This window comes from Chiroxiphia lanceolata, chromosome 13 (genome assembly GCF_009829145.1).
Source record: "Chiroxiphia lanceolata isolate bChiLan1 chromosome 13, bChiLan1.pri, whole genome shotgun sequence".
NCBI lineage: Eukaryota > Metazoa > Chordata > Aves > Passeriformes > Pipridae > Chiroxiphia > Chiroxiphia lanceolata.
This window is the reverse complement of record NC_045649.1, coordinates 14740576-14752436: the sequence shown is the minus strand read 5'-3', so window position 1 is coordinate 14752436 and position 11861 is coordinate 14740576. Positions and strand designations below refer to the sequence as shown.

Below are 11861 nucleotides of genomic sequence, written 5' to 3'. Positions count from 1 at the left end.
CATCCCTGTGAGCACCTCGGTGCTGTCGCCTGCCCTGGTGACAGTGTCACACCCCGCACGGGCCCGTGTGCCCTGGCCCCGGAGGCGCCGCCGGACGCGGCAGCGGGAGGAGGCGGCGGCTCCACAACTCGGTGCCCGCGGAGCAGGCGCGGAGGGGCCGGGATTGCTGCCCGGACCCGGCCCAGCCGAGCCGGGCCCAGCCCAGCCGAGCTCAGCCGGGCCCAGCCCAGCCGAGCTCAGCCGGGCCCACCCGAGCCAAGCTCAGCCGAATCCAGCCCAGCCCAGCCCATCCCAGCGCGGGCAGGGCCGGCGGCTGCGCTCGGGGCCGCCCCTCCTCCGGCGCCGCCGCAGTGTCGTGCCCGGCCGGGGCCCGGAGCCGGGCGCTGCCGGCGGAGGTAGGCGGGGGAAGGAGGATGGAGGGGAGGAGGAGGTGGAGGAGGGAAAGGCCGCGGCGGACGGAGCGGAGCCCGAGCGGGCCCCGCTGTGTCCGCTCCGCTCCCCGGGCAGCCCCGGCCCGGCCCGCGGGGTTCGCGTGTGCGGCCCCGGGGAGGACCCGGCGAGGCCGCCGGGGCTGCGGGGAGCGGGGCCGCGGAGCCGCTCCAGCCCCTGGGGCCGCCCCTGGAGCCGGGGGCATTTTTTGGATGCAAGGATAAGGCCCTTAAAGACGTTCCGAGCCCACTGAACGCCCCCTTGGCTTCAGGGAACCATTAGGGTTGGGGGGCAGCCCAGCCCGACCCGCCGGCCGCGGGCAGGGTCACCCGGAGCAGGGGAGCCAGGAACGCCCCCAGGTGGGTTTGGGTGCGTTTTAGAGGAATTTCGGTGGGTTTTGAAAGAACTTCGGTGGGTTTTGAGTGAACTCCTGATTTCTCTTCCCTTCCGCCCCCCCAAGTCACGTTTAGGCCGGAGTGTCTCTTCAGCAATAGTAAACCTGGAATGAGGCGCTGTAGGAAAATAAATAAAAAACTAGCTGTAATGTAATTAAATTTCGTCTTTTTGAAAGGGCTCATAATTACATTTTATGCTCAGCCTATTTTAGTCATAACGTTTTTAATAAATTTTGAAACATTCAGAACACGTTGATTAATTTTAATGAGGTGAAGTTTTATGTTTTTTAGCAGTGAGTCAGGGAAAATATCTTTAATTTTCAGGCTTAGTTTAGATTTTGAAGATACCAGTGCAGTGTGCTGCGCCAACTACCTCAACACGGGAACAGCTCTGCTATTTGTGTTTTCTTAGTGTCATCTCTCTTTTTTTTCTTAACTATAAGTCTGATCCTTGACTCCAGTATCAGCTAGCTGATGGAAGTGGCCTGTAACTTTGTTGGACACTGCCTTCAAGATGGAGAAACTGGCTAGGAAATGGAAAAAAAATCACTCAAGTTATAAATTAGAAAGACATTGAATAGGTCTATAAAAATTCAGGGGTGGAAGGAGCTATGGCCAGTCTTTCACAGATACTTTCTAATTCAGCAGACCAGGTAAGGTGGATATCCCAAGTGCCTAGGCAGGTTAGGTGGCAAATTTCCTTTTATATCAGTGGAATGACATAGTTCCCACTGAATATTTACCTGCATTTTTAGGCATCCAGGAGCCTAAAAATGAGCTTCTGTGTTCCTAGAAGTAGTTTGTTCATCTAAAGAGTAAATTTGTTGCCTCTTGTGTTAAATAAACCAATTAAATACTTTGATAAATACACAGAAGGAGTAAGCCATGCTCTTAGGGTCCCAGTTCTTACAAAACAATATTAAAATGCTCTTTTATGCATTTCAATTGAATTCAGATTGTCTAGCAAATACAAGAGTTTTTTACCTTCTCCTAATATAATTGAAACTAAAAAAATTTAACATCTGAATATATGTATAGTCAGCAACATAATTATATTATTACAGCAAATATTTGTAGATGTAGTGAATCCTCACGGTTGGGAAAGAAGAGTACCAAAAGCTAAGATAAGAATGGTGATCAGCATGTTCTAATCTTTACACCACTAAGTAGGAGTAAACCCTTCTTAGCAAAATAACTGAAAATTACAAATGCAGAGCAGGTTTAAAACTGGTGTATTTAAACCAGGTTTTACTGGCTACTGATGCCAGTCATGATTTAAATCAGACAGACCACCTGCTTTGCAGATATCGAGTACTAGACTGGGCTCTAAAGGTGGGATTTTCCAAAAGTGATGATTTAGGAGCACAGGTGCTCCTCAAGCCAACAGTATGTGTATGGACCAGTGATGAGACAGTCCTCCTTTGCAGATGGGAATATGTTGATTCCCTGTCTGTCCACCTACTCTTATTGAAATAATTAATGAACTTCTGGCCTGGTCAATCATCAGGTCACATCTCTGTGCACACTGTTGTTTGTGAAGTCATGTTCTTTAGTCTGCCTCAGTTGTTGAGTACTTTGTGTTTGGTTTTGCTCCAGTGCTGTTCTGATGTTCCTTATAAGAAGTTGCACTACAGATAGAGCTGTTGCTGTGCAACTGAGATACGAAATTGTCCTGTGTGATCTCCCAGACACACGGGCTTGCATAAATGTTTGCTGAGCCCTTGAAGTGAAAGTTTGAAGATCTACACAGAGCACTTGTATGCTTTCTAGCACTTGTGTGGAGATTCTCACCTCACATCCTTGCTTATCACCAAATGGTGTCCACCAGGATAAAGATAGCTCCAGGTAAGAGGACTTAGCCCTATGTCCTCATCGCTTGTTAGGTTTGGAATTTGTTGTGTGGGTGTTTTTTTGTGCTGTGCACATTTGCAGAGATGTTTACTGAAGAGTTTACTGAGTTAACTCAGTAAGAGGCTGCAAGGAGCAGTGAGGACAGCTGGGTGGTGAGCCAGGCTGTGTTAGAATATCTCCTGTGGGGACATTTGGGAAGGTGTTCATTTTTCTGTAAGTGGGACAGTGAGCCCAAGGATTAAAAGTGCTTTTGCTTGTCTAAGGTCATCACTCTGTGAAGGGGGAAGTAGGATGATGAGATGGGAGTGTAAAACTGAGAAGAGCTGAAATGAGGTTCACACCACAGGGTAATCTGGGGACCCTCTTTAATTATTTGCATTAGCAGGACTTTGAGTGAGTTGGGTACAATGTTGTTATTTTAATTCTTCATATGGCATTTTTCTTCTTAGGAAAACCTGTTGATTGTAGGTTCAAAATCGAGATACAAACACATAATATTACCATTCCTTTTGGATAGGGAGAGCAGGATCATTGCTCACTTTGATCCCCTATCCTTGAGGTGAAAGAGAGAGCATCATCTAATTTAGTCAGAGAGAAGTAGAGAGTCTAATACCTCGGATGAGTATTTGGGGAGACCACAAATACAGAAGGAATGCAGTAGAACAACAAAGGAAGGTCAGTTAAACAACAAATCTTGATTTCTCAGTGGCTTCATGTTCCAAAACTCTTGGGTTTGGTTTTGGTTTTTTCTCGAAGTGCTGAAGATTCTCAGTGCCATGTAAAGTCAATAGGAGCTGTGGGGACTTGGCACCTCTGAAAGCTGGGCACAGTCTTAAGGATGTTGTTGACATTTCTATTTCTCCGTTAGAGGAAATCCAGTATTTCACAGTCCTGGTGTTTCTTAACATCTGGGTGAATTCCGTAGTGAATAATTTGGTAATAGGATCAAATTGCACTTTTGTTTACTTGTCGCTTACACAATCAGAGTCTATAAATATTTTTGGCTATCATCGGATTCTACCTCTGACACACAAAACTTAGAGCTCCATTTGTTCTATTCTGTCTGTTACTGTATTGTCAAAATATCCTGCTTTGATGGCCTGCAGTGTATGATTTAAAAAGTACTACTCACTGAAAATTGCCTGATTGAGCACCTTGATTCTTCATTGAAACCTGAAATTTTCTCAGAAATTATATGACTTTGCAAAAGATCCCTACAGTGCTGATCCACTCATCTGTGTCTTTGTGCTGAATGTAGGAATCTGGGATTACTTTACATGTTGTAATACATGGCTTATGTTTCAGTGGCTTCCACTAGTGCTCTGTATGTACAGTTTAAAAAAGACAACTTGTATGTGCTGTGCATCAGCTACTGTATTCACTAAGGTTTACTGCAGGACTTAAAATATAGTGACTATGCTAAGAGATCATAGAAATACTTCTAAGAGTTGAGAGAAAATGAATGCTGCTTGTAATGTCTTTGAGAGTTTTGAGTGTTCTGCTCACATCCAGAATTAAGCAGGAATGGCTTTTCTATGCCAAGAACTTTATTCAGTCAAGCCAGAAAAACCCAAATAAATATTAATTTTGCGAGTGGAAATTTCCTTCGGGGAAGTTGTGAGGGGAGTAAAACTGTAAAATAATTTACTGTGGAAAGGCTACTTACAGTTGCTTGAGTTCCAGCATGTTTCTGCTTTACCTTAATAGGCAGTTACAAATTCGTGTGTTTGCCACGCTTTGTACACCACCAGAAAGCAGCGTGACTTCTGTTTTTATTACAGTCTGGGTTTTTTCACCTTTAAGCCACTTTGAAGCTGGTGATAAAAGGGTGTTTTATTTATTCAGAGGAACCCCAGGGTAGAGCTGATCACCTTTGCACTGCTTGCAATGCCATGTCAGTGTAAGGTCAGCGTAAGGACATGTCCTGGTGTTGGCCATGTGGAGGATGGAGTAATGCAGGTTGTTTTCCATGCTTGTTTTCTAAGGTTCCAGCTTTGGCCTGCTGCAGGAACCTGAGGCTTCAGCTTCGGGTGTCTCTGCTCACAAAACATCATTTTACATCTATTACAGTTAGTTTGGTTTAGGAAACTGTGGAATTCCATCAGTTTGACTGGGGGAAAGCAGATGATATCACTCTGAGAGAGAGCTGTGTGTGTTGTCAGCTCTCCAACTTGTCTTGTCCCACCCGTGCTGCAGAGCCTTCATGCTGTAGAGCTTCGTGTGAGACATTTGTTGGATTAAGCCCAAAGAGGAGATGCAAATTCATTTCAGCACATTGGATTAGTCCTAGGGCATGCTAAGGAGGTGCTGGACAGGCACGGTTCAGCTTCTGTCTCACTGAGGGGAGGAAGTGAATCCTGCAGCACTTCAGGCTGCCTGGTGCTGGTGAGAAGGTTACTCTTGAGTGGCAAACTGCTCACCCTTTGCTAGGAAGATAAAGACAAGCACTTAATTGTCTCATTTGCCATCATTCCCAGACAGTGTGAGCTGTACCAGTTGTGTATTTGGTGGGGGTTTTTTTCCCCTACTGGTCAGACAGAGCAGCCATTATTTTATTACTCTGAGCTTGAATCCTATTGAATGAGATGATGTTTAACTCTGGAAGAAGAGCATGTCTCTAACCAGCACACACTGCCATGCTGATCCACTGCTGTGTCATCAGCCTGCCAAAAACCCAAAAGCAACGGTGGTAAAATGATGACACTTGGATGTTTTCTTTAGACTGGCATGAAGATGAATGAAGTAGTGAGAGAAACCAACTATTTGATGAATTTCCTACTGTGCCTCTTTGCCACTATGGAGCATAAGCAGTCCCTTCCCAAAACCCAGACTTTTGTTTAGTGTCAGCAGCACTTGGATACTGCAGGGACATGGATGATTTGCAGTCAGCCATTTTACTGCAAAAGAAAGCTTCCGCTGTCACAGTAGTTAATTTTTAATATGAAAAATGGTGTGATACCACTCCACTTTCACTTTGCACTGAGATCTATTCAAGAAAGACTTGAAGACAGGTTGGCATGGGCTGAGAATGTATTGCACATGCTCTGGGATAAGAGGTGTTCTAGGGGCTGAAAATCAAATGCTCATCTGTTCTATAGTGCTGACATTACATGTACAACAAGAAATCTGCTGCTTGTGTATATGTGATTATATTTTTAATCCTATCGAATACTTTTTTTTCTTTTTTTTTATCCCTGCAAGCCCTTTCCTCATTTGATGTGCAGGATGGGAGGTATTTGCTAAATGAGCAGCAGCAGCAAGTGAATGGAGTGGAAAAGGTTTTGGTCTCAGAGGGGTCACTCTCAGGGCCAGGTCTCTGCTCCATGTTCAGGGCATGTCTCAGTGTGTAACAGGGCTGGGGTCCCGTGTCTCTGCCTCCTCATACATGAGAGTTGTCTGGTGTGTCTGCTCTGAGCCCTGACTGCTGTACACATACACCCCTGCATTTCTGATGGTCTGTCTCCAGAGCATTTTTTCCCAGTCCCAGGTTTTTCCTCTGACTCCTTCTGAAATCTGTTCCCTTCCTCAGGCTCTTTGGTTGCTACAGAGAGCCTACCACCTTCAGAAATCAGCATGGAAGTGTCTAAGTCTGTAACAAAACAGGGAGAAGAACTGGTATGTGAAAACAACCAACTGATTTGTGGCAAGAATTAGGACAGGGAGAAAATACCTGACAGATTTGTCATTTACATTCTGCTGGTTGTGGTAGAGTGAGGCTCTGCTTTGTCTTTTTCCCAGAGTGTTTGCATGATGCTCAACACACATGGGAGTTGCTCAAGGCAAAAGCAGTGTACTGTAGAATTTGGTACTACATACTGTAGAGTCTCTGAGTTTCTCATGTTAGCTCAGCTAGTTAGAGCATGTAGGTTGTGAGTTCAATCCCTGTATGGGCCATTCATTTAAGAGCTGGACTTGATGATCCTTCTGGGTCCGTTCCAACTCAGAATATTCTGTAAAATTTCTGTGAAACCAGTTTTCTCTGGTCTGCTCAGAGGTCTCATTTGCAGTTTCAGTAACCTTCAGCTGTTTGCCAGTAGGGTTAGTTTTCCAAGAAGTGAAAGAGAAAGCAGTTTTGCACACAGCATTTTCTGTGTGTCTGTCCTTTTTTGTCTTACAGACTCGCAAACACTGGTTTTATTCCTAAAATTCATTTAGCAGCCAGGTTTAATCTCTGTTGCAGTGATCAAAAGATAACTTAAAATATTCTTTCCAGGATCTTAACTCGCCAAGATGCCCATCCCTGTTGATGATGTGATGCAGCTGCTCTGCCACGTCTCTGAGGCGAGGGGGATGAAAGCTGCTGTCAAACACTCTGGTCGGGGAGCACTGCTGGCAGGTGCCACAGCCTTTCTTGGGGGTCTGATGGGAGGTCCCCCTGGAATCGCTGTAGGTAAGTGAGTTTTGCTTTGGGAACAAGAGGGTGGTTAAATCCCTGAGTGGAGAAACTAGGAAGTCTGTGTAGTAGGTGTAAGTTGAAGGAAAAGGGCATTCAGTGTTGAGATTTCGTGCCTTGGTGGGGAGTGAAGAGGAGGGGGGTGAGACAGGGAGGAAGGAGCACAGAGATGATGGCAGCAGTCAGGGGGATGTTGGTACCTGGTGGCACAGAAGAATGAAAATTGGGGTGTGGAGTGAGGTGAGTAAGCATTCTTAGCCTTAGCATGTGACAGGATCATCTTCCAAACGATCTTATTACAAGTTATGTTTACTTCTTTATTTTAAAAGTTCCTGCTGTTAATTTCTTGATGAACTTTTTTTTTTTTTTTTGTCCTCTGGGATTCATTATTCCCTGCCACTTTGTTTTTTTTTTCCTGGCATGGAAAATTACAGGAAAGCCGAAGTCTAATAGTAAAGAGCTGTCTCTCCTCTATTAACTCTTAATTCAAAAGTTGACTAGTTTAAAAGCTGCCTTGCCACTGAAGTCCTGTCAGCCCTGGTCCTTGAATGCTCCTTAGTCCTGCAAGCAGTTCCAGCAATTTCACAGGCTTATTGGTATTGGAGTGAATTACAATATTGCTGTGTGAGGGTTAGCAAGGTTGAGTTACAAAAAAATAAGAGAATGATATGTGAGGAGTGTGAAGCTATGTATTTACTCCTATTACAAGTACAAAGCTTAATTAATAGCCAAAATAGTGTTTCGACAAACATGACTGAAGCTATTGGGAACAAAGAAGGGAAATTAAGCTTTTGTAAGAGATTTGTAAGCTTAAAATCAGAAGTAAAGATAATAATGTAAGTGGCCTGATTCTTGAGTGAGGTGATGAGAAACACTGAAGTTATTCTTGGATGTGTTTTCTCTTAAGTGTTTATTTAGGCCTTCACAATGTCTCCCAGTCCCAAGTATATATAAACAACCCTGAGTATTTAGGACAGTTAGAGAAACATTTGCAGTCAAGTGCACTTTCACTTACACAAACAGCCTGGATGGCTGTGGGACTGGGTACCAGGCATTGTACTTCTTGCTGCCTCGCATGAAGAATTAGAGGATGAGTTACCTTCCATCTGCAACAATAAATGGAGGTACTTGCAGCAATCCTGCTTTTTAAGAACTGCTTGCTCTGAGAAGAATGGGTTGTGGGTATGTTGCCTGGGGGGGAAAAGTGTGATCATGTAACAAATCTTGTGCCAATGGATGTGGAGCTTAGACATCAATACTTCTAGTGCCTTTTGCATTAAGTGCCCCTAAATCAGGTATTGATGTTCTCATAAAAGTCCCTTGAAGATGAATTCAGCCATCTTAGGCTTTCAAGTATTTCTGTGGTATCATGGGAAAAATTGCCAACTGAGTAAAAGCTGCAAATTACAGAATTTTTGTCTAATGAAAAACTGCATCCCCGTGAGTGCATAAATGACTTTTTAGGAGCAGTTTTTAGGGTGGCAGTTTTGGAGGCAGGGTGGGTTCTGACACCTCTCCATGGTGAGGGTTCTCCTTCCTTCCAACAGGGTGTGTGCTCTGGGCAGTGGTGTCAGTCCTGTGAGTTGCTGTGGTGCAGGTCAGACTGGTGTCAGAGAACAGTGTGTAGGACTGCCAGGCTGCTTTCTCAGCAGCAGCCACAGTCACAGCAGCTATAGAGGATCCCTCTGCTGTTACCTTGATGACCTAGAACCCTCTTCTTACCCTGAGCATGTCTTGTCCAGCTGGTGTGGGTGGGCTGTGGGTTTAGTAGATGAAAGCATGAATGTGTCCAATGGTTTAGTCTCTGAGCACCTTCAGGGCTGGACTTCACGGGAGTTTGAGGCTGCAATGTGTGACTCTAAAGAAGCAGAAAGCTTGGATCAGTCTGGCAATCTCTAGTAAGAGTAGTGTTAATGGCAGTTGTTGGTCTGGTGTTTTCCTTGGGCATGATTTTATTTAGTAGTAGAGCTTATCCTAAAGAGACCAGCGTCCTTGTGTTTCTGATTTCTAGCTTGAAGCTATTAGCATTGATTGTGTAAAGAGTTTCTTTGTGATTGCTGTGAATGCAAAGTGGTTTAGAAATCCTTCTTGGTGCTTTGAGTATCGTCTATAAACCTAGTTAAAGAAGACACATTGTTGATGAAGGCTGTGGATGGGATTTCAGGCTTTAGCTGGTAAAGACTAACTCTCTTGTCTTTTCTAGGTGGAGCATTTGGTGGATTGCTTGGTGCCTGGATGACTTCTGGACAGTTCAAACCAGTCCCTCAGATTTTGTTGGAATTGCCTCCTACTGAGCAGCAGAAACTCTATGATGAAGCTGTTGATGTTATCAGGCACTTAGACTGGACGGATGTTGTTCAGCTGACTGCTCTGGTCATGGGCAATGCTGGTCTGCAGCAGAAGCTCACAGCGGTGCTGGTCAATTATCTCTCCAAAGAGCTGAGAGCACAGATAGAGTACGGAGAATGAACCTTGGCAGAGCAGGCCTTTTACACTGCAGTGGATTTTATTGGCAGTTGTGATTCTGCAACATAGCAATTATTAGTTAGCAGTACCAATTATAAATATAGGCAGATCTAAGTATTGTTTGGGTGTTGGGTTTTGGCATTTGGGATTTTTTTATTATTTTTATTTTATGTGGATTTTTAAGGATAGTGTTAGATTGAAGCATTAACCTGACACTGACTCGCTGCATAATTTTGAATTACTCTGCACTAGGACTGATTCAAATTGCTGAAGGGAATTACATTTCTCTTATGTTAATGTGACACTAGTGAAAATTTTCAAAGTCATTGTGTTTTATTTAGGAAATTTATTTCTGTTTGTGTAAGTGCTTTAATTTTTTTCTGTGAATGACAATAAGGTGCCAAAGTAGCCAGGGCACTTCAAAAGATTTTACCTACTGTTTCAGTCCTGCCAAGAGAAATTATAAGAAGATATGTTCTTCTACTGTGAACTCAAAGGACTCAATCATTACTTTGTTGTTTGTCACATTTTTATTGTAATTCTTGAGTTATTTATTTCTTTATGTAAGAAGTGAAGCAAATGCCTAAACAAGATTTCAAGCAACAGGAAAACAAACTGTGAACAATTTCAATTCAATTTTCAGTTTCATTTTCACCAAGTTCCTGATGCCCTAGAATGGGAAAGCATGGCAAGAATATTCTTTTTAAAAAATGGGGAGCTGAGTCTGCTGGTTTTATCTTAGCCCCAGCATCAGGGTTGTCATTTCAGCATTGGTTTCTTGACTGAATCTGAACAGCTGGTCCTCTGTTTTCATTAAAATATTCATAAGAAGCATCACAGTGATCTGTGTTTTGTGTTAAATGAAATTAACTCTTTAAGAATTCAGCCAGGCTTGTACTGGGCAGCCAGCAGTTGGCAGCAGTGGTGGTGGTGGGGTGGAGGGATGTGCCAGCTGCAGTTATTACTGTAAGCATCAAATGCCATGTTGCTGAATGTCCCAGCCAGTTGTTCACATTTGGTTTCAAGGCACTTGTAAAACAAGTTTCGAAGTAGAAAATTGTGCAGGTGTGCCTTCTTTTTATGTAAAAACAAGTGAAACTGCTCTGATAGTTCATTTTTTTGCCTAAAATAAAGGTCTAGCTCTGTGTGTGGTGAGGTTTCTAGAAGTTGAGGTTTAAATGATAAAACTTTGAACTCAGAAGTTGCTGTTGTATACATTTGGTTAATTGACTTCTGCAGGTACATTTGCCATTGATAAATTCATTGGAGTGCAGGGCAGTGATTGTTCTCACTTTTTCAGTGATGTGAAAGAGGAAGTGAATTATAAGTGGGCACTCCTAACCTTGTCACAATTTCATAATGCCAAGTCTGAAATCAGTGGGTTTTCAGTTTCATTGACAGATTACACACACTGTAGCCTTTTCAAGATTTTACAAACTCTGTATATCCATCTTAGAATACTATTTTTATGACTGGAATTACTTCTATTTGCAATTTTCTGGTTATGTCACAAATTAAATTAGTATTTCCAAAATAACACACTGCTAACAGTGGCAGATGATTGAATGATCCAGTGGGATGGAACTTGCCATCTTATGCTCAGCTGTTCAAACCCAGAATGAGAGGAGCTGACATCTGAGTGTAGAGCAGGTCATAGGAAAGATGGGGTTTCCAGTTCATCTATGGTAGTATTTAGTATTTAAAGAGATCATTACAAGTTTCAGAATAGTTCAGACATCAATATCATGACCTTCATTTTACAAGTATTCATAAATTTGGGCCCAAACATAAGCAGTGAATTGATTTTTGTCACTTGTATCAGTGTGGATGGAACTTGTGATTGTGTGTCTCAGCCTCTGTGCTCTCCTTTGTTATTCTGTTTCTTAGAGTTCTCCTTGAAATGCTTTTTATTACCCCCATAGAAATTATAAACTGGCAAGAACTACAATCTTTTAGCCTTTGCTGTGGTATAAAGTGGGCATGTGCCATATGGATACCAAGAGAAATCATGTCCATGTCAATGCTAATCCAGTTTATGTCAAACCCCACTGCTGCTGAGCTCCCAAGAAGCTTTAGACTCCATGCCACAGTAGCATGGTCTCAGTCATTATATCAAATTTAACTTCTAGAGTTTTTCAGATGACTGAAGTAGAACCAGAAAAAATGAATTGGATTCTGTTTGTTTTCTGTATCGTTATTTAACAGGTTTGATGCTCTTGACATTTCAGATTGTACCTTTACTGCTCTGTCTACAGCTCTGTGCTACCATATCAAGGTCACCATGATATTTGGTGTGTAGCCTTATGTGGGGATTTGGGCAAGTTAAA

General features: G+C 43.2%; 1 protein-coding gene across 1 annotated transcript; it reads left to right on the top strand.

Moving 5' to 3' along the window:
- The first annotated feature begins 297 nt into the window (after positions 1-297).
- On the top strand, positions 298-10700 carry C13H19orf12 (chromosome 13 C19orf12 homolog). Its single transcript, XM_032701312.1, has 3 exons — positions 298-395; positions 6889-7065; positions 9272-10700. Exons 2-3 carry the CDS (start codon positions 6906-6908, stop codon positions 9535-9537), a joined length of 426 nt encoding a protein of 141 aa, XP_032557203.1. The 5' UTR covers positions 298-395; positions 6889-6905; the 3' UTR covers positions 9538-10700.
- Positions 10701-11861: the final 1161 nt, after the last annotated feature.

What these genes read in the sequence shown, in the direction of transcription:
- C13H19orf12 (XM_032701312.1), top strand. Translation starts at nt 6,906, where the DNA reads ATGCCCATCCCTGTTGATGATGTGATGCAGCTGCTCTGCCACGTCTCT. An exon ending in TCCCCCTGGAATCGCTGTAG is followed by an intron (nt 7,066 to 9,271) that starts GTAAGTGAGTTT and finishes TGTCTTTTCTAG; the next exon opens with GTGGAGCATTTGGTGGATTG.